Genomic DNA, 22243 nt, shown 5'->3' with positions numbered 1-22243 from the left:
CCTTTTCCTGTAAGCCTGCTGTTGCTGGATTTATGAGCTCTGCTAAACAGGCACAAATAAGGACACGGGCAGATCTACATTGCAAAATGGAGTAGCAGTATCTGAGCAAAGGCCAGTGTGGGAAGCAGAATAATTCACTCAGTGAATCTTCCCCTCCCTGCTCATGTACATTACTCATGTACCAAAGCCCTTTTCTGCATCTGCATTACTCTCTCAAGACCCTGAGGCAGAAAGTTTGCTGGCGTTCAGGTTCCACTGGTCCAAGCCCTACTCCTGGCTGCTCCCTGAGTTCCAGCAAGGCCAAGGCAGTGATGGCTCCATCAGCTTTCTGCACAGAGCACAATGATGTCACTAAATGCTGGAGACAAAAAAGAGTACTTCCCATCCATCTGCTTTAACACAGCATTAAGGAGAAGGGCAGACAAGGAAAAGCAATCAGCCTCCATGAAATCACATTCACAGTGCCCTTTTAGCTTACCTGAACAGTCAACAGGAATATATAGAGGGAAGGGCACTTGGCAGAAGACAACCAAGGTGCCTGAAGACGTACAAAACAGCCTTAGAGCCTGTTAGAAATTCTCCTCCACACTGACAGGAGGGCTGGATTCCTTCTCCTTGGGCATATATACTGTGGCATGATCCCCAAATTTTCTCCTCAAATTCAACTTTCTGCTTGTTCCTGATCCTAAACACATGCCCACCTACATCAAAAAGGGAACAGGGTACCCCGCCTCAGTGAGCATGTTCCTCCAACACAAACCAGGCACTAAGAAGAAGGATTGGTCTTCAATAAGCAAAGGTCAAGTCTTTACTCTCTCTCCGCCTCTTCAATTTGGGATCCCAGCACTGTGCAGTTCTGTAGGTGGGCAAATACCTTCTGGAAAAGTCCAACTCCTTCTTACAGTGTACCTTCTCTACATGCTCAACATACCTAAAAGTCCAAAAACTGTTTGGGGATATTAGGCAGTATTTATAGGGGAAGTATTTCCCCTCTCCAGAACTGGGAATATAGGCTGCAGTTGAATAAATCTTGTAAGTATCTCATGTCCCACTCAGTTCCCAGCACTCTGGTTTTAAGATAATGTTTTTTAAATTCTTCTGGTTACAGACTGTCAACAACATGAAGGCAGATCCCCTGTGCAACTTTTCCAAGCAGTAAGACTTAGTCCTGATGCACCCCAGCTAAACCCCTGGTGCACTGCTTTGAAAATGGAAAGGCTGGTCTTACTCAGCTCCTGAAAGTGACAACATACAACTCCCATAGTGCTGTCTAACGCCCAAAAAGTGATGACTACAGACAGCGAATGTTATGCTTCAGTACTTGCTGAGAGAATCATGGTTCACATCATGAACAGGCAAAAAAGCCTTTCAGGCTGCAGTCTGATGTCCCTACAGTGTAGCCCAAAGGATTTCCAACACTTGGAACTGCACTGACGTAGATGGGGAGGACCCAAGCTCCCACAGCCACTGTCTCACCTTCAGCTGTCGTCGAACACGCTCTATGAAGAACTTCCAGCAAGTCTCTCTGGAGTCCACCAGGCCCTGACCTTTGACTTCATTCCTCACACTGTTGATGATGTTTTCAACTTCATCATCCGGGAAGAGATCAGGGATTTCACCTAAGAGAAAAGGGTACATTCTGGTTTGCTGGGTAGCATTTTGTTGCAGCCTTAGAGCTAAGTGAAGCAGCTGCCTCCCTTCCCAGAGAAAAGTCATCACATCAGGTGCCCACGAGCCCCAGCAGCAGGGAGGTGGCACAGAAGGTTGCTCTGCTGAAACATAAACATTTGTGAGAGCCAACTCTCTTATACAAGCCCACAGTAAGCAAATATGGAATAGAGTCAAAGTACAGAAAGCCCGTTTTTTTCTAATTAACAGTGCTCATTTGATTACAAATAATAATAAAAATAATCAAATCCCTATTATGCGTTACACAATACTGAATTCTCTTTAGCATTACAAATGAATTTGAGACTTGCACAATTTCTGCGGAACTTCAATGCCATATACAGAACTTTCAAATAAGCCCCATGCCACTAAAACCTTCTAAAAGATAAATTCTTAAAAGTTCACAGTTATGCAACTGATTGCCCAAAATGTACCCAATCAAACTTCTTTTTTAGAGATTCCTCAGTTTACCACTTTTCACTTCCTTTCTGGCATCTGATTTGATTGAAATCATCATTACTGACTGAGATACCATCAATATGAGCACTAACCAGCTAGGAGAATATAAATCAGTAGATTTTAGATTATAGTATATATTATAATATATATTTTGCTCTAGTTTCTTATGTGAAGAAGTAAGAAAATGCAATCATGTAGATAACAGTGAGCTGTCAGAGTGCTCAGCACACCCCTGGTAGCTCCAACCTATGTCACAGAGAGGCAAGGTCCCTGCACAGTCACCTCTTCGGTGCAGCTCTAATTCTGTGCTGCAGTTGTGAGTCTAGAAAAAGAATCCACTCTGTCCTATTTTCCCACAAAGCAACCACAAAAAAACCGCAACGCTTTTCAAAGGAGCCATAAAATGACCTCAGCAACTCAACTCAAGTTTGCTCCTTGCTTCAGGACATTGCAGAGCTTCATCTTGTGTCAAGGAGATGCTTGTGTAATCTGCAGCAGTCAATGAGACAGTGGGACCTACTTGTCGCCCTCCACAGCATCCCCTGTCCTTACACCTGGTTATGAATTCATTACAGGCAGGACTTGTTTGCTGCTCCAACCATCTGGCCAATTTATAGTCACATATGTCGACTCTGGAGTTACTCACAAACTCTCAGCCCCCTGTGCTGTCGACTCCGCACCCTCACCATCCATGGAGGTCACCTGAACCAGCTGGTACCTTCTTACTCTGGCTCATAAACAAGGCAACAAGTGGCACACAGTTATGGCAGTGATTTACCAGGGTGTCTGGGGAATAATCCCTCCCTGGGTTACCTTGCACCATCACGGTGACACCTGCGTGTGCTCCAAAGTGCACCGTGGTTGCAGTTCACCCTGCAAGGTGATGGATGCACACACTCATGCCACATTCTGCAAGGAAATCAGGCATTTGCATGGAGACTGCATGGAGCCAATTCTGCAAATTGCTGCAAGCAGCAAATGAAAAACTCAAATGCATCCAGAAAAATGAAGAGGAAAATGACTGGAATGGGATAAGCAGCCATGTGACACCCACAGATAGGGTCATCTGTGGCTTTAACATCATCCACCAACTCACAGATGCTTCAGTCAAGTCTTCTACCCATAAGCCATCTTATTTTATCAGACAGTTAGAAAGTGGATGCACAGCATCCATAGGTCAAACTCCTCCTCTTTTGATACATTCCTTTAGCTCTATCCTCAGCTGCAATATCACAATAGATAACACAACATCCACATCCACAGGCAGTATACCATAAAAGAACAGGAAAAACAAGGTTAGGAGACATCAGAGAGAAAAAATCTACCAGATGGAGTGCATCCTCAATAACAACACCTGAGTACTGCATTTAGTTCAGATTTTGGCCAACATATCTTCTAATTCACTTCATATTCTGCCCTTCAGCATGTTCCAGAGCTACAGATACGACCATGATTTACAGTGAAATTTACAGTGAAAAAGAGGAGAGGAAAAGTAAAAGCAAGATGAGACATACCTGATGCTAACAAGTCATTTACCAGCACCAAGAACTGTTCATCAGCCACCTGCATGTCGGTCATCAGGAACACAGTGCCTATGTTCTTCACACCAGCTTTCACGTACAGATTTGCCAGGTCTGCCTGGAGGTTGAAAAGCAAGTGGACTTAGGGGTTGTCCTTCTGCAAAACATGGGCTAGGTGCCATCCTTCAATTCCTGCCCCTCTAAGCAGCACACAAGACATACAGGGGTGCCCAGAACAGCACACCAGCCACCACTCCAGAAACTTCAGGAAATTCAGCAAGCAACTACGCTTCTTCTAAAAGAATAATTTGCTCCATTAATCACCAGATATTTGGATTAGATCACTTGTAACAGCAGGGTGGGCCAACAGCAGACAGGGTAATCTGTCACCATCTTGCTTTTCCACAGATGAGAAACAAAAAAACAAACAAAAAAACCTTCACCCTTCATAAATTCTTTGAAAATGAATACAGAGTGAAGGGAACATCAAATTACCTTCCACCTCTGCAGACGGAGAAGCATTGAGGTGCTTTGAAAACACATTTTTTAGTGTTGGGATCAAGCTACATTTCTAGGTGAGAGAGCAGGCTTCCTAAATAAGTAGGCAGGGTGGAGCTACAAAATGCCATGAGTGAGGCTGAAAACACAGAAGGGAGATGAAAATAGGTGGGACAGCTTGGTGTGACATAAAGAAAACAACTTGTTCACAACCACGGCTTATCCAAAGGAAGATGGTGGCACTACAGACAACAGCCCTGTAACTGCTGTGGTATAAATTTTGGCCTTCCAACTGCTGCAGCCCCTCCTGAAGTCCCAGAGTTAATGATGTTTCAAAAACTTAATGTACTGATCAGGAAGCAAAGAGCTGGAGACAAGCAGAGGACCAGCCCAGCCACAGCTCTGATCTGATGATGCAGAAAAAGCCAGACCTGATCAGATCCTATTTGCAGAACTTGTAAAACTGGTAAGCAACCAGGAAAGCCTGTGTTAGGATGGGAAGACCCCAGCTGTGCTCCATGCTTTGCCAATGGCACTCGCCACCCTGAGAACTGCTGTCCTGTCTGTGATGGGGAAAGAACCCAGGATCCACCAGCTATCACATCTACCAGGCAGAACAGACTGCAGTTATTGCGGCGATTTTTACAACATTTTTAAAGAGACTTATTTTGTCAGAAGCTAATCGACTTCTAAAACTTTTCACTGAAGTTTTTCAGTGTTGACTTGTAACTCTTAAGCTCATTAGCCTCTATGTATCCTCTGTATTGATCCACCCGGCTCAGCCCCTTCCCTACCTATGAGGCCAGATGAACTGACTATGATCTAGGAGCTCTGCTTCTCCTCTCTCCTGCTCCCTTTCCACTTCCAAATCACTCCAGATTTCACTGCTCAGCTAATTACTATGTCTTGTTTTGGTCATAATAAATAATCAGAACTTTTCTGCTCCTTCACATTTTCCACTCATTGAACAAACAAGATGTGGATGGGTTCAATAACACTGCCAATATAAAACTTTGGGCTGAAGCGCTGTCAGTCCTGGCCAGCTCACAGAATGGCAGGGGACAGCAAATCAGCCCGTATCCCTGTGCAGACACACTTCAACAAGATACCTGGTGATGAATTTCTTCTCTCTGCAGTCCAACATCATGGTGGGAGCTCTTCATTTTCACACTGCTCAGTATTCAGCACAACCAAGTTTGCAGGCTAAGTTCTGCTTTTTACTTCCTTTCCCCAACCTCAGCCTTAAAAGTCACCTACCTTCAGGTCAGGGATCCCATAGCCTTTCCTCAAAGTGATCTGGAAGACCTCCAGAGAGCTGATGAAGGCTGCCAGCCTGGTCAGGCTCTGCTTGCCGCTACCGCCCACGCCGACCAAGAGTGCATTTCCTCTGGGGGACTCCAGGATACGGTTGATGCGGCACCTAAATTGAAGCATACAAAATCTCTCTTTAATAAGAGTATTTTTCTTTTTCTCTGCCCACTGCTTTTCTATACATATTTTATTCACTAAGAAATTGTATTCTGAAAGAGATGAAAAATGTCACTCTAGGAGACGTGTCAGCAATCCCAATCTCCGCCGAGACCTGTATAAAGGACATGGCTGATGAAAAAAAGTCTGGTGGCAATTTGGACTGCGCCCAGTTCTTATTCTAGCTGCCAAGTCCTAATGGACAGAAATCAGTAAAAAAAGATAAAAGTCTGGCCGTCTTTGCGGGGAGCATGAGAGAAAAAGCACACTACATGGATGTGCAAAGACTGGGAGCAAAATTCAAGGATCTGATGCAACTCTCCATAGGTTCATCTTCACAAAGCATCTGGAGTCCATGTCCAAACGAGGCATCCTGCTATGCCATGAAACCTATTTGTATACGTCTACCATGGCATAAATCCTATCCAGAAAAAGCAGCTTGTGTTTTATACTGAACCAAATGCCACTACTTAAGAGCAAGATTTTCTCATTCTTAAGAATCAACTCATATTATTTCCTGGTCTGTTCACTTGTCCTGAGAGTCCCATGGTTAACACTGCAGGTTTCTGATGTATCCTCTTGAAGCAAAAGATGACATCCCCTCTTGTTGAAACTCTTAGTAAGGAAGTTTTGGGATCCTACTTGTGAAATACGCTGTTCTGTGTATTAAACACAACTCCCCTCTCCACATCACCACCTTTATTTAGCTCATTTAAATTGAATATCTTCCTATACTAATCCGCATTAATTTTTTTAAACAAGGCTGTGAGAAATACCACAGGGCTTTATTACACCTAGAAAAGCAATCCAGTCTGTGCAGAGAGCTTCAGCACTCCCAGTTTCAGCTCCCCAAGCAATGTGCCCTCCAGGGCTGTGTGCTCTGTGAATGTGCACGATGAGCCATGGATTGGGATGTGACAGATAGCTGACCCCCACCTCCTTACATAAATTTAGCCTATAAACTTTTGTTTCTTATTTTTTTCCTCCTGAAATGAAATTTTCCAGCAAATTCAAGTTGAAATTTGTAAATATTTGGGATGGATTGAATATTGTGTTTCTGCAACGTGTGATTCCCAAATGAAAGGAATAAATTTCACCCAGTCTCAACAAAAATCATGCTGAATACTTAATCCCTGCTTTCCTGTTTATTCAAAATATTTACTGGAAGGATAACATTAAGTGTTATCAGAAATCACAGTTTAGTGTACAGGAAGGACAAGATTAACACTACTGTCACCTTCCTGGAAACAGAAACGCCCATGGACATCCAGGTGAGCATGGCTCATTAATACAAAGGAGTGAAAGCCCACAATATGGGGAAAATCTGCCAGAGCACAGTGCCAGCACCCTACGGTGCAAAAATAACGGGATGTTCTGCTCTCAGAACAGAAACAGTTAAGTGACAAGTTAAAAAGCTTTAGCACCAAATATATATACAGTGCCACCATTATATCTATAAAATTGCCATGAGATTGACTTCATTAGGTTGCCTTGTCCAGAGAGAATTGAAATCATATGCACTGATGTGCAGCAGGAGAGTGGCAGCCTCCTGGCTCAGACACACAAACCTGCAACTCTGGAGATAAATGCCTTTAGAAAGAAAACAAAAACCACTTAAAACATCGATTTATATTAGAGATCCCCTCTTCTCAAGCAGCCAAGAGCCAGATCTGCATTTCTGCACAGAGAAATGAGGCTCTGCCTCTACTGGGATCCCCAGAAAGCATTCAGATGATTTCTGAAAACCAAAGGTACGTCTCACTACCGGCACCAAGACATCTAAGTGGATTCATAACCACAAACTGAAGACTTGCTATTTTCATATAATTCCACATTTGATTTCCATCTGGACCTCCAGGTGCCTAAATGCAAGCGAGATTTAAAAAAAAAAAATGATTTTTTTTTTAGTTCAAGTACCTGAAAACATTTAAACTGATAGGCTGAACATACATAACATCACCCTATGTGCATTTGAAAATTCCAGGAAGACACTGTGTAAATATGGCTCTAAGTCAGCTGGGAAAGCATTTAGGGAAATCCCAAAGCTGGCTTTGAAGTAAAGGCCCACAAAAATAATGAAGTGCTTGAACACTGTCTCATTCATTAAATGGCCACACAATACGCAGAACCAGAATCTAAAATAACCACCAGCATGCAACACCCCCATCTCCCAGCCCCAGGTATCCTCATGGTTTCCCCCATCACCTGCAGAAGAAGTGCAATATTTGTGCAGGTTATGTCAAGTGGGGCTTCTGCACACCTCCTGCTCCATCTGCAGGTAAAGATACCTACAACTCAACAGCAGCAATCTGTGCAGATAAGTGCTACGAGGAAACTATAAAACCAGAAAATTCCCTTACACATGGCACATGGCATCCTCAAATAGCACCAGGTTCATGGCAGGATTGACTTCATTGTAGTTGTCCAAGGCTTCCACAAGGGTCTGGTTCAACCCCTCCCAGGTTGGAACAGGCCCATAGCTAGGTTCACCGATGCCTTTAGCAAAATGGCAATAAACATTCATTTGCTTGGTCTGCTCTAAGGTCTCCTCAATGTCCTGTCAGAGAAACATACACATATGTATATAACAAATATAGAAATAAAAGCACAGCTCTCTGCCATCTTTCTAAGTACAGTTAACTAGCAAATGTCTTTTAATACCCATGTAGTTGCACCTGTGTGTTAGAAAAGGTTAAAGAAAGCAAGAGGGAAAAAGGAGTAAAGAAAAAAAGCTCCAATAATGATATCCTTCACTCTCACAACTTTTTGGAACTCATGAAAACTCAACTCATTGCCATAGGAAAACATGGCCACCAGGAAAGCTCTGCAGCCACGGCCATAACACAGAATCATTTAGGGTAGAAGAAACCTTCAAGATCATCATGACCAACCTGGCATAAAGGAGGCTTTGGGCAATAAAAAAAACAAAAAAACTTTGGACCCCATTAGTATGCTTTGGAGTGGAAAAAGAGGGCTTGTGCTCTGCAAGGGCTTTGGAGTCTCCAGCTCAGGACCTGGATCCCAAAGTGGTGCTTTAATCCATCAAAATGGGCGTTTCATCCCCAAAAGAGATTTCATGCCCTGAATATCAGTCTTTGGTCCCTGTGATGTGGCTTTGGGCACTACAAAGGAGGCTCTGGGCACTGAAATGAGGCTTTGGGCCACTACAGTGGGCTGGTGGACAAGAGAGGAATTGGCTATCAAAGGAGATTTTGAGCTCTAAAATTCAAACCTTGGCCCCTGGAACAAGGCTTTGTCCCACCAGAGAACATGGACATCAAAAGGAGGCTTTGTGCCCTAAAATTGATGCTTTATGCCCTAAAGTAAGACTCCAGTTCTGAAAAATAAGGCTGTCGGTGATGAAGCAGTGGCTCTGGATCCCAAGTATAGGCTATAGGCCTGGAAAATAAGGGTCTGGTACCTAACGCTGAGGCTGTAGTCTATAAAATCTAGCCTCTGACTCCTGTTCATACGTTTTCTAACCTACAAGACACAGCAGAGCATAGAGCTTTACGAGACTGTGACTTAAAAAGGAAGAGTTGTTCCTTAAAATGAGGCTCTGTACCCTACAATGAGGATTTGAACCCTGTGAATGACTCTCTGAACCTCAAACCCAAGCTCTGGGACCTGAAAAAGGGACTTGGAACCTGAAATTGAAAGAGTGGCCATATGCCTTATTCACATCACTGCTTTTCAGCAGTATGTACGTTTGTAATCAGCTGCTCTCAAAGATGAAGCACAGGAAGAGAAAAAATTCATCAAAAATCTCTGATGTGCACCTTGAGAATTGCAATCACTTCCACAGAACCAGACTGGCGCATTAGTTCCACAAAAAACAAGGGCAAATATCCCAGTTTTATGGTTTTGTTGCTTTTTTGTTTGTTTGTTTGTTTTAATAAATATATATATTAAAGATTTTGTTACTTACATACATTAGCTCTATTACATATTTTGTAAGCAGCCAAAGACAATTCCCCTTCACTCAGTGTTCCCAGACAAGCCAACAGGTTGGACATCCACGCGTTAAGGACTTGTGCCTGCATCCCTTTGCTCCCACTTAGAGCAGGAAGATGTGACCCTTCTCCTGCTTGTGCAGGTGAGACTCAAAGCACTTAAATAAATCGATGAAGTCAATTCACAGAGCCCAAATCTCCTCTTCCCAAGAACCTTATGAGGTGAATCACAACACTGGCAGCCCAGAACATGGATGACAGATGTTGTTCCTGGGCTCCTGCCAGGAGCACTGCCCTCCAGGCAAGCAAGAGGTGAGCAGACTGAGTCAAACTCTGTTCTCCCAAGGAATCTGACTTTTCTTGTGAGTTACTACACGTTACTATTAGAGTCATGAACCTCAACACTTACGTCATAGAATTTCTTCACCATCTCCAGCTGGATTTTATCAAAGGTACCATAATCCTTTTCTTCAACCATCTTATCCCGGTACACCCGGTTTGACTCATGCAGGTAGAGCTTTACCAGGTCTTGGGGTTGCTTCAGACATTCAGGGCTGGAAAACAGAAGACCCTGCAGGGAGCAAAGACAGTCAGGAAACCCCAGAAAACCCTTCAAACCACTCAGAGACTGACCTTACTGCCAGCATCCAAACTACCAAACTACAACAGGGCTGTAAATGTGGATTTATTATACCAACCTGCATCTGAACTTCTGAATAAGCCCCTACTCAACAGCCTCTGCAGAATGTGCCCTTCGTTACCTACATTTCCTAAAGCAGTTTATATTCAATATATTTATTTTGAGGATCCAGACAGCATCCCCAGGGCGGCCTGGTTGTGCTGGTGGTCCTGACCTCAACATCAGAGAGCATGGAGAGCCAGGTACCAGCTCAGATGGGTCCCCAACAACCCCAAGGAATTCTGTGGGTGCTTCTTCAACAGGAAAAAGTAGTTTGGAAATGTTAGTTGTGATGATTTTTTAAAAATCAATTAATTTTAATTAGGTGCATTCTGCCTACAGGAAATATGAGTCGCTGTCTGCTTATCACAGTATGTTTACCATGAGCTCTATTAAAATGCATAAAAGAACTATATTTCAAAGAGGTGTCTCCTATAACTAAGCCTATTAACAGCACACAAGGCTTTCAATAGCATGAATTAAGCAGACAGCATTTATTCCTAACATCTAATTATTTATACATAAAATAGAAAATGCATTAAAATCAATGTAAAGTGTTCCCTTTCAGCTCACTGGCCCGTGGCTCAAATCATTTGGGTTTCCTATTTGTCATTACAGCTGCCAAATCGTTATTTTATTTATTTCAGAAACAAAATGAGTGAGAGAACAGCTGACAACTTGAAAAGAGAAAAGGCAAAAGGTGCAACCCATCAAGCTGTAAACTGTTGTAAAAATATATCTATCACTCAGACTCTCGAAAGACACCTCAAGCCACAAAGGATGCTGTCTTGACGCAAGCACACATTCAGACCACACAAGAGAGGAGAATATTCACACTTTGCTGCTCTTTAATGAATTTATTAACTTAATATCCAAACTTCTCCCCTCTCCTCACTTTGCAGAGCAGTCCCTCACTGCTCTCCTGGGCAGCTCTGCCAGTCCCAGCCGGCACACTCAGCTGCTGCCCCAGGGGATGCTCTGAGCCCTCGCTGTGCAGGCCATAAGGGCTGGCACAAGGAGATGTGTGGCCGTGGGTTGCTGTGGCTGTGGTGCCAACAAAGCCACAAAGTGTGGAAGGGTGATCTCTTGCTCTTTGCCCTGACAATGCAAGCTTTACCTATCTGGCCACTGAGCTGCATGCCAGCCAAACCTTTCAGCTCCTGATCCTCCACAGAAAGGACAGAACGTGGCTAGGAAGCTCCTTCTGGCACACAGAGGCTTCTCTATGCAATGATACCAAATATCACAGCCCTCAGGATAAAAGGCAGAACAGTGGAACAGGCCTCTGCTCAGACCCACCAGGACCCCCACCCTGCAATGGAGTGCTGACACAGGAAGAGCCACCCCACAGCCGAGAGCCATTTCACTAACATCACTTTAGCAGAATGCCATAAGTCTGCCATGAAAGATCATTTTCATGCAATACACCTTTCTTCATCTCTAAGGTCAGGTTTAGAGTTTAGAGTTTATTTGGAATCACTGACAAATAAAAGGATTGCTCATTTTCTAGATAGAGCTGCAGGGCTCTGGCACTTCCCTGCATCACATAGCTGAAGGATTTTTGGTCCTGGAGCAGCTCTTTGGAGTAGGCATTCAGAGTCAAATGGTCTGATGGTGCAGTGGAGAGAGGCATTTTCTTTCTCTTTGCACCCTAACTTGTTCCCAAAGACATGTGTGGAGAAGATGCATGCTCCATCTTCACATGGATATATATTACGCATAGGCAAAATAGAAGCTTCTGCATATACAGGACAACCCCAGGAAAGTCAAAGCTTTTGTTTGCATACTAGTTTCTAGGATAAAACAAAAATTACATGTATAGGGAACTGAATGTTTCATTTTAACAAAAAAACAACCAAACAAAAAACAAACAAAAAACAAACAAAAAAAAAAAACCATCCACATCATAATTCTTGCAAAACCTCCAAGACTACAATGACTGTCCAAAAATTAGGATCCAAAGAAGTGTAGCCTGAATTCTGGACAATGGGCTTTCCAAGTTGCTCATTCTTTCCCCTTCCCCAGCTTTGCACCCTGCAATGCTCCCTGCCAGCAGGCTGAGCTGCTGCTGGTGCTGCTCTGAGCATCCAGAGAGGGGTGTGAAGCACAAAAGGGGGGCTGTGACTCAGCTTCTGCATGCTGGGCTGGAGCTGGGAGGCAGGGAAAGTGCAGAGGTAAATGTGAGGAGAGAGCTAAGAGGCTCCCCTGGATTAGGAGGTGACAAAGCAGGAGGTCTCCCAGTTATATAAATAAATAAATCACTTTTTTCCCTTTGCAGTCTGAACACTATTTAAAGCAGTAAAGTGCAGCGCAGTGACCCCTTGGAGCCATCCTGCTCACCTCCCTCCTACCAATACTCTTGGGGCACAATCATGTCACAACAATGACATGAAAACAGTGACAAACCTGGCATTACCACAAGCAAAATGTGAGCCAGCAATCCAGGGTCCGACTTAAGGTATTGCACCAATTTCTAAGCATGCTACACAGAGACGACTGACAAGGGCCCACGCCACCTGCTCATACTCTGTTGTGTGATGCTGCATCTGATGGGGCAGCCTGGAAGCACCTATCAGTGTTCAGATCTCTCCTAGGAAAAGAAATCATAGAACCACAGCATGGCTTGGTTGGAAGGGACCTTAAAGACAACCCAGTTCCAATGTCTTGTTGGGGGCAGGGCTGCCACCCACCAGATCAGAAATGGAAGAAAGAGCATGACAGAGGGGAAGGAGGCTCTAAAACCACACTGGCTCAGAGCACACTGAGAGACAGAAGAGCATCTGAGATGGGTCACCAAAGCAAACCTTCAGGGTTGCAGACATGGACCCAGATGATCCTAACCAAAACCATGGCCATGCCAGCTGTGCCAGACCAGGGAACACAAAGGTGCCACCTCCATCACTCCCCCACACCAAGCAGAGGGAAATCTGCTGCAGCCCACATGAAGGAGCAGCTGAGCTGGGAACCACTGCTATCATCACATCGACAGGCAGGGGGACGCCGTCTCTGCCGTGATGTTAATGTGACATGCTGCTTGAAAATCTGGTTAAAAATGGGAAAAAGCAAAATACAACCCTGCTGAGTCTATGGTTATTTTACGGAGATGACAGATACAATTTAGAGCATAATACCATGGTAACCCTTTCAGAAGGGAAAGAAAGACAGCAACAGGGCTTCCTCTGGTGTAAACCAGCAGGGAATTCATTTTTAAAAAGCATAATCCACCACTCCATCACTCCATCACTGCAGAGACCTGTCTTCTTTAATCAAGGGTAAATTGCCTTGAGCATACCAATCAATTTAACTCTGCAGTGCAGTGGGACCCAGAGGCATGAAAAGGTGCTACAGAAACGCAAAGGAAAGTAGTGTCGAACTTTAACCACAGATGCACTTCCCAGAGGGGGAAAGGAACAGATAATGATGATGAACCCAGATTAACTCCGATTATAGAGGATTGAAAAGTGATCCTGCCCTTCAACGGTAACATCAGCAACAGCAAATGACACAGTTTGAGGCCAAGGAGTCAGGGCTGCCATTCCTGCTGTTCTCACCTGATCCTGATCCCTCTCCAGCCTCTACTTGCCCACGGCCCTGTACAGCCGCTGCCAGCTTCTCCTCACCCTGAGGACCAGCAGCTAGATGTGATAGTAAATGTAAGCTGTTTATTACAGCTAAGCTTTACAGTGCTTGATGAGCCTTCTGTAACTGAACAAAATGAGTGCCCAGGGGATCACAGATTTCAGAGCTCCACGTATCTCTTCTGAACACCAGAGAGGGGCATCCCACAGCCCAGACCCCGCTGGCTTTGCAGGGCATCAGTGACCTGAAAGTAGGTTATTGGAGAAATTGTGCCTGGTGCTGGCTTTCTTCTCCCCTCAGCCCCCCCTTTTCTCCCACTGCAGTCCCTAGCTCCCTGGAGACCTGTGTTCCCTTCTGGCTGGGCACACATGCACACTGCCCCAGAGTCGCACAAGGAAGACTGGCTGACTTCTGCACAAGGGCATCAGCCCAGGCTTCATCCTACAGCCCTTGGGCAGCTGATGCTGGAGAAACAGCAGCATCATTGAGCACAGTGCTGGGGCAATTGGGGTTGTTCTGCTGAATGCCAAGCCAAGGGACAAAAATAAAGTGAGGACAGTAGATAAAATCCCACCCTATGGGAATATGTGGGATTTCCCACATATTTTTTCACACAGAGGGTGGTGACACTCTGCAACACCTTGCCCAAGGAGGCTGTGGATGCCCCATCCCTGCAGGCATTCAAGGCCAGGCTGGATGTGGCTCTGGGCAGCCTGGTCTGCTGGTTGGCGGCCCTGCACATAGCAGGGGGATTGAAACGAGATGATCACTGTGGTCCTTTTCAACCCCGGCCATTTTATGATTCCATGATTCCCCTGACCTTCCCAAGTCAACAGAACAAGATGGTTCATTTCAGGCGACTTCAGGGCTGGTTTCAGTTTGAGATTAAGGAATTCAAACTGAAGCATAGGTATCTGCATGTGCCCTGAGTGCCATTCAGGTCTATGGACACCTATTCCATATCCAATGAAGCCTAGATAGCAGCAAAGCTCAAGTAGTTCAAACAAGGCATCCACATAGGGTAGGCCAGGCATGCTCAACCCATGGCCTGCATGCTCTCCCCATGGCCACCAGGGCCCTGTGCCATCATGGCAGCCCTTCCCCTCAGCACAACCAAACCACACCGAGCCATGAGCCTACTTGGGCTGAATCCAGGGACAGGGCAATGCATCAATATCACGACAGGGTCACATATCCCACTGGTTTTGTGTTTTCATTGATCTCTTTTTTTATGTTTTTTTTTTTTTTATTACACGTTAACTAAAGTATATATTAATGAGGGCTGCTCCAAAAGTAATACCTGTTTATTTCATCCTATTCGCCCATGACATCAGAGACAGATGTTGGTGGTTAGCAAGAGAGGTTGAACTTTCCCATCAATATCCCATTCCATGTTGTTGCCGTGTGACAGATGGCAGCAGAAGGGCACTCTGACACAAGAGAAGTATAGATGAAGCAAAGGTGTGGAACTAAATTCCTCCATGCGGAAAAAATGGCACCCGCTGACATTCACTGACACTGAATATTTGTAGAGACCAAGCAGAGGATGTGAACACAGTGAGGCAGTGGGTGGTGCATTTCAGCAGTGACGCAATGACAGTGGACCACCTCTGCTGCTGCAGATTGTTACGAGCACAGCATGCAGGCTCTTGTTCACCGCTGGCAAAAATGCATAGTAATGATGGTGATTATGTGGAATAGCAGTGTTTTCTAGCTGAGAATTTGCTCAACCAAACAGTGTTAGTGTGGTCTTTGCCATTTCCATGGAAATAAATAGGAGGCATTATTTTTGGAGTGGCCTATGTATATGACGCCTGACACAATTGCTCATCATTCAATGAGGTCCAGGCAAGTCCAAAGGTTGGACACCCAAGGGGCAGGCAAATAAAGCAGCAGAAGACACCTGGGACTGAGGTGGAGTTTCCTGATGTCCGCAGAAGCACCAGATCCCCACACCTGAGCAACCATACGAAATCCACCCTGACCTGGCAGCCTGGGGATCAGGGCTGCACTCCCCAGCAATGCTGGGGATTTATCTAGTTATCCTCACACGCCTGGATGTGTGTCTCTGGAGCAATCCCCACCTTAGATCTGCACAGCCTCAGTTTCCTTATCTGCCTGGCCAGACCTTGCTGGTGTTCTGCTGTTGTTTGGGGTGGACACCTTCTGGAGTCACCTACAGTTGCCACACAGCCACGCAGGCCAGGAGGTGATGGGTACAAGGGGAAGGAATGATACAGAAGCAACAAGTTCCCATATCCATCTGTCAAAAGAAGCATAGAATCGCTCAGGTTGGAAAAGACCTTCAAGATCATCGAGTCCAACCATGACCTAACCATACTACCCTAACTAACAACCCTCCACTAAATCATGTCTCTGAGCACCACATCCAAATGGTTTTTAAACACATCCAGAGATGGTGACTCAACCACCTCCCTGGGCAGCCCATTCCAGTGCTTAACAACCCCTTCTGTAAAGAAGTCCTGATATCCAACCTAAACTTCCCCTGGCTCAGCTTGAGGCCATTTCCTCTCATCCTGTCACCAGTGGGAACAGACCAGCCCTGCTCTGCTGGAAGCACCTTTCAGATACTGGAAGAGAGCAATAAGGTCTCCCCTCAGCCTCCTTTTCCCCAGACTGAACAGCCCCAGTTCCCTCAGTCTCTCCTCACAGGCCATGTTCTCCAAGCCCTTCCCCAGCCTTGTTGCCCTGCTTTGGACCTGCTCCAGCACTCCATGTCCTTTCTGTGCTGAGGTGCCCAAAACTGAACGCAGAACTCGAGGTGAGGCCTCACCAGTGCTGAGCACAGGGGCAGGAAGACTTCCCCAGTCCTGCTCACCACTCCATTCCTCATCCAAACCAGGATGCCATTGGCCTTCTTGGCCACCTGGGCACACTGCTGGCTTGTATTAGCCAACTGTCCATCAGTACACTGAAGTCATCAGGCAACTTTCCAGTCACTCCTGCCCAAGCCTGTAGGGTTGCCTGGGGTTGTTGTGACCAAAACGCAGGACCTGGCATTTGACTCTATTGAAACTCAGTTATCTTTGGCCCATCGATCCAGTCTATCCAGGTCCCTCTGTAGTGCCCTTCTCCCCTCAGGCAGATCAACACTCCCTCCCAACTGCAAATTTACTGAGGATGCACTCAATCCCCTCATCAAGATCATAAATAAAGATGTTGAATAGAAGTGGCCCCAGCACTAAGCCCTGGGGGACACTGCTCATGACTGGCAGCCAACTGGATTTAACTCCATTGACCACAACTCTTTGGGCCCGGCCATCCAGCCAGTGTTTCACCCAACGGAGCGTACGCTCGTCCAAACAGTTGTCAGCCAGACTTCTCCTCTCCATGAGAATATTTTGGGGGACAGTGTCAAAGGCTTTATGTAGACCACATTGACAGCCCTACCCTCATCCACTAAGCACGTCACCTTGTCATAGAATGAAATCAGGTTTGTCAGACAGTATCTACCATTCATAAACCCATGCCAACTGGGCCTGATCACCTGGTTGACCTTTACTTGGTCCACGATGGCTTCCGAGATTATCCATTCCACACCCTTCCTGGGCACTGAGGTGAGACTGTAGGTCTGTAGCTACCAGGATCATCTTCCTATCCCTTTTTGAAGATGGGTGCCACATTTGCCAGTCCCCAGTCCGCCAGGACATCTCCAGTTAGCCAGGTCCGCTGAAGGGTGATGGAGAGTGGCTTGGCAACCACATCCACCAACTCCCTCAGCATCCTAGGGTGCAATCCATCCAGCCCCACAGACTTGTGGGCATCCAGCTTTCGGAGCTAGGTCCAAAACTATCTCATCATGGATCATGCAGGGCTTATTCTGTTCCCCATCCCTATCTACCAGTGTAGGGGGCTGTGTGCCCAGGGAGTAACAAGTCTTACTATTAAAGACTAAGACAAAGAAGGCATTAAGTACCTCAACCTTATCCTGATCCTTGGTCACCAAGTTGACCTCGGCATCCAACAAGGGATGGAGATTCTCCCTAGTCCTCCTCTTGCTGTTGACTTATTTATAAAAATATTTTTTGTTTTCCGTTATCTTAATGGCCAAGTTCAGTTCTACCTGGGCTTTGGCTTTTCTAATTTTCTCCCTGCACAGCTTCACTGCATACCTGTAATCATCATAATTAGCTTGCCTACTCTTCCAGAGAACATAAACTTTCCTTTTGTTCTTGTGTTCCAGCCAAAAGTCTCTGTTTAGCCCATCGGCTCGTCTTCCATGACTTGAGGATGGTCAGCTCCTGCACCTTTAAAATAACTTCCTTAAAGTATTCCCAGCCTTCCTGGGCTCCCAAGCTCTCCAGAACTACCTCCCAAGGGATCCTCTCCACCATGGTCCTAAAGAGCTTAAGTCTGCCCTCCAGAAGTCCAAAGTGGCAGTTCTGCTGACTCCCCTCCATAGTTCAACAAAGATCAAGAAATCTAGCATCTCATCTATGCCCCAGATGGCCTCTGTATGGACCTGAACCTCTGATTGATCACCTGAGGCGAGTAATGAGGCAGCCCTGGGAGCACAGGTGAAAGCAATTCACCTGTGCTGCAGGAAGGGGTGGAGCCTGACTCCACCTCTCCTGCACCCATTTAAGAGCTGACTACCAGTGGGGAAGGATCTCTCTCTCTTTGGAAGGTCCACTCTACTGGAGTTTCCTGAGCAAGCCCATGACACAGGTAAGCATCCTATTTATTCTCTTTGTCTTGCTGTGCCTAACTCTCTTGCTTATTTCATTATTATAATGTCTTAATATTATTAAATTATATAATATTCCTTTATATAATTTTCATTGATTATACAGCCTCCAACCTTTACATCCCCCACAAGACCTTCTCTGTTAACAAAAAGCAGGTCCAGGATTTTGCCTTCCCTTGTTGGCTCCCTCACCAGCTGTGTCAGGAAGTTATCTCCCACACACTCTGGGAACCTCTGGGACTGGTCCTATCTGCTGTATTATAATTCCAGCAGATGTCTGGGATGTTGAAGTCCCCCACAAGAACGAGGGGAAGTGACCTTGAGACCTCACCCAATTGTTTATAAAGTGTCTTGTCCACTTCTTCATCCTGCTTGGCTGGCCTGTAGCAGACTCCCACAATAATATCGGTCTTATTGGCCTTTGCTTTTATTCTGACCCATAAGCTCTCAACCTTATCATCACCATCATTAATTTTCAGACATTCACATCCTTTCTTAACATAGAGGGCTACACCGCCTTACACCTAACCTGTCTCTCTTGAAAAGGTGGTAGCCATCTATCACAGCACTCCAGCTGTGTGAATCATTCCATCATGGTTCTGTGATGGCAACCATATCATAGCTTTCTGACTGCAAATGGCCTCCATCTCCTTCTGTTTATTACCCATGCTGCATGCATTAGTGTAAAGCACCTGAGCTCCTTCTGAGTGGCAGTAGCCCTAATACCCTCATGACCCCACTCAGGTGTTCCCACAGCCACCAACCTCACACCAATGCCTGTGTTCTTCCTACAAAAGGGTGAGTCGTCCTCCTTCACCAACACACAAGACTGTGGGATCTTACTAGCACATCCCTCTCCTACAAGCACTGGGACACTACATACAGGCTCAGTTCTAGTGACCCCAGTTACACCCCCACTCCCTTTGTACCTAGTTTAAAGCTCTATGAATGAACCCATGAATGAAAAGGTATTATTGCTGACTGTTGCTTTGGGGTAGTCTTCCTTTTTTTGTGTAACACTCACGTGCATACAAGGTTCAAACTCAATCATTTTTCATTAGCTGCAACAATTAAGGCACGGGCTCCTAGAGTGTTTGTAATGAGACAATTAGCACAGGACTCCTTCTCATAAGAGCTGTCAGGCAGTTTTGACAAAGGGAATCAAGCTGGGTTTGCAAGGCCCTACTTAGATGTTCAGGTACAATATTAATATCTATTATGGTATGATAACAACAGAGCCATTGGACAAACTGCAAATGGAGCCATTGCTAACCACCTGTGCAGAACCAGCAATAACACAGCACAGGCAGCAAGTTCCATAGGTTGCCTCCTCCACTGCTGCAATTTGCATATGTTTTGTGCCTTTAACAGCTATCGTTGGCTGCGTGTATAATTACAGCATAGCTGGTATAACAACAATCCCCAAGTGCCTCTTATATATGCAGCTATTACATTATATATCCAGCTAACACATCCAGTGTTTGATTGTTTGTCTGGGATTAAAAGGCATTACACACTGACCTACAAGCATTATATCTCCTGATTCTCTCCTTTCCCAAAGGCTAAGGAAACTCAGGCAGCCCTGCCTTTCTTCTTTGTTGGAGGTGTTTTTTTTGCTCTGCTTTATTTTCAGATGGCATCACACCACGGGTTGTGACCAAACAGCAGACAGCAAGATGGATGGAGAACTGGCTGGACCAGCAGGCTCCAAGGTCACTGTTATCAGGTCTACCTGGAGGCCAAGCAGCAGCAGTGATCCCCAGGGTGGGGAATGGGGGAACAGAGAGGTACTACACCATGACAGGCAGGAGAAAAGCTGCAGGCAGTTCAATCCACATGCAGGGAAAGACAGAAATGGGTTTGTTCAGGCTGGGGAAAAGACCGAGGGGAACCCTACTGTCTGTAACCAGCTAATGGGCAATATAGAGAGGACTGAGTATTATTATTTCCTTTGGAAGTACATAGCAAAAGGATGAGAAGCACAAACAATTTACAGCAGAGTGAGTCTAACAGTACAGCGATGGCCATGGTGGCTGTGGGATCTTCAGTGCTGGGAATTCTGAAGTTGGCCCTGCTTGAGTCAGACAAGAGGCCTCCTAAGGTCATTTCAGGGCTAAACTACAAGATATAATGAATATAACACAGGGATATGCATTCCCAGAGTTCAGAGCTTCACCACTTTTTTTGGCAGAGCTAACCTTGGATATAAGAAAAAGTTTTTACAGTGAGGGTGGGGAGGCCCTGGCACAGGTTGCCCAGAGATATGGTGGGTGCACATGGAGATTTTCAAGGCTCTGAGCATCTCACCAAGCTATGCACATCTCTGCTCATTGCAGGGAAGTTAGACTAGGTGACTTTTAAAGGTTCCTTCCAACTCTGAGGATTCTGTGACTCTATGATTTAAAGTATAAAAAAAAAAAAATCAGAAACAAATATCAAAAATCAGAAACTCTCTCTTTCTGCTTCTCAAAGCACAGGTTAGAAGTCAGAATTCTTTATGGCCCACACTAAAGCCAATTGCTGGTGATGTGTAGCTGAGCGCTAATGACAGGTCTGATTCTTCCTGGATGTGACCAAGTTACTAATTTGTTCAAGTTCCTGTTCTTAGATTTCCAACTGCTTGCCATTACTGCAGGGGGCATCCAAGCCTTTATTACCTTCTTGGTAAAATAAACATCAACAAGAACAGCTTGTGGGTTAGAGTGATTCAAGCCTCATCATCTCAAACTTCATTATCAGGCTGGCAGCTTCTCCTTGGTAGGGAACTGGTTCTGGCAGTGATTCAGTCAGTAACTGAGAGCTGACTTGGAAGCTATTTATCAATGCTTTTGATGTCACTTGTCACATGTGGGCTGGGTACCTGACCATGGAGAAGCTACAAGGATGTGCCAGTGTAGGCTGTCACGCTGAGACTCACAAAGACAAGCCAGCACCACTCCACCAACTAACAATCACTAAGTGCTGACATCAGGAGCCCAAAGGTCCCTTCAGCTGGCCTCTTCTACAGCCATACAGCCCAAACCTGCACCCCCTCCCACAGACATGGCTGGAGAGTAAACCAGCTTCAAACTGGTGTTCCTCACAGCCCTGGGTGAAGCAATGAATCTGAAACCAAACATGGACTGAGGTTCTTCTCTTTGCTTGGGAAGGACATCTGCTGCAATGTCACAGGTGGAGAGCACACATCTGCAGCTTCAAGCTGGGCTCCAAGTGCCGCAAAATGACAGCTGCACTTACTTGAAAGATATTGGAGAAGTCTCTCAGGTTGAAAATGTAGTGAAACTTGATAGCTGTCGGCAGGAAGGCAGCAGCTACCCTCTGGTGCAGGCCCAGGGCCAGGGAGATCAGCTGCTGAGCTGACTTCTGTACAGCTTCTGAGAAATTCCTGCTCGCCAGGTGCTGCATTAAGATGGTGCTGTAGATCCTGGACAAGGCGTCCTGCCCAGAGCTGGAGAGGGCAAAGACGCAGAAGTGACGCTGAGAAAGGAAGAATGGAAAGGTCAGGAGGTTGTGCAACCACCCCTGTGGCACCCAAGGCCCTGGGGGATTCGGTGTCCACGTAGAATAAGGACACCTTCTATTTCCAACTCCAATTTCCCAGCAGAGGAAAGTTGGCAAGTGACTTCTTTCAGCTCTCTAAATGAGATTTTCAGCTGCGTTCCACCATGTATTAGAAGTTCAGCCTATCTGATGGTCTCACAACTGACAGAGC

The 22243-nt window shown here is 45.6% G+C and overlaps 1 protein-coding gene across 2 annotated transcripts in view; it reads right to left on the bottom strand.

Moving 5' to 3' along the window:
- The window catches only part of DNAH9 (dynein axonemal heavy chain 9), a 190343-nt gene that overhangs the window by 100949 nt on the left and 67151 nt on the right, over window positions 1-22243 (bottom strand). For both annotated transcript variants that reach the window (XM_031599209.2, XM_090122076.1), the window contains 6 exons: window positions 21769-22008; window positions 9975-10136; window positions 7973-8169; window positions 5403-5565; window positions 3642-3765; window positions 1477-1619 (listed from right to left, as the gene is read on the bottom strand). In XM_031599209.2, coding sequence (XP_031455069.2) covers window positions 1477-1619; window positions 3642-3765; window positions 5403-5565; window positions 7973-8169; window positions 9975-10136; window positions 21769-22008 — 1029 coding nt within the window. The remainder of the gene's footprint in view (window positions 1-1476; window positions 1620-3641; window positions 3766-5402; window positions 5566-7972; window positions 8170-9974; window positions 10137-21768; window positions 22009-22243) is intronic.

The sequence above is a fragment of the Phasianus colchicus genome, chromosome 20 (assembly GCF_987193195.1).
Source record: "Phasianus colchicus chromosome 20, bPhaCol1.hap1.1, whole genome shotgun sequence".
Lineage (NCBI taxonomy): Eukaryota > Metazoa > Chordata > Aves > Galliformes > Phasianidae > Phasianus > Phasianus colchicus.
Note: the sequence above shows the minus strand (reverse complement) of the source record. Positions and strands in the feature narration are given on the sequence as shown.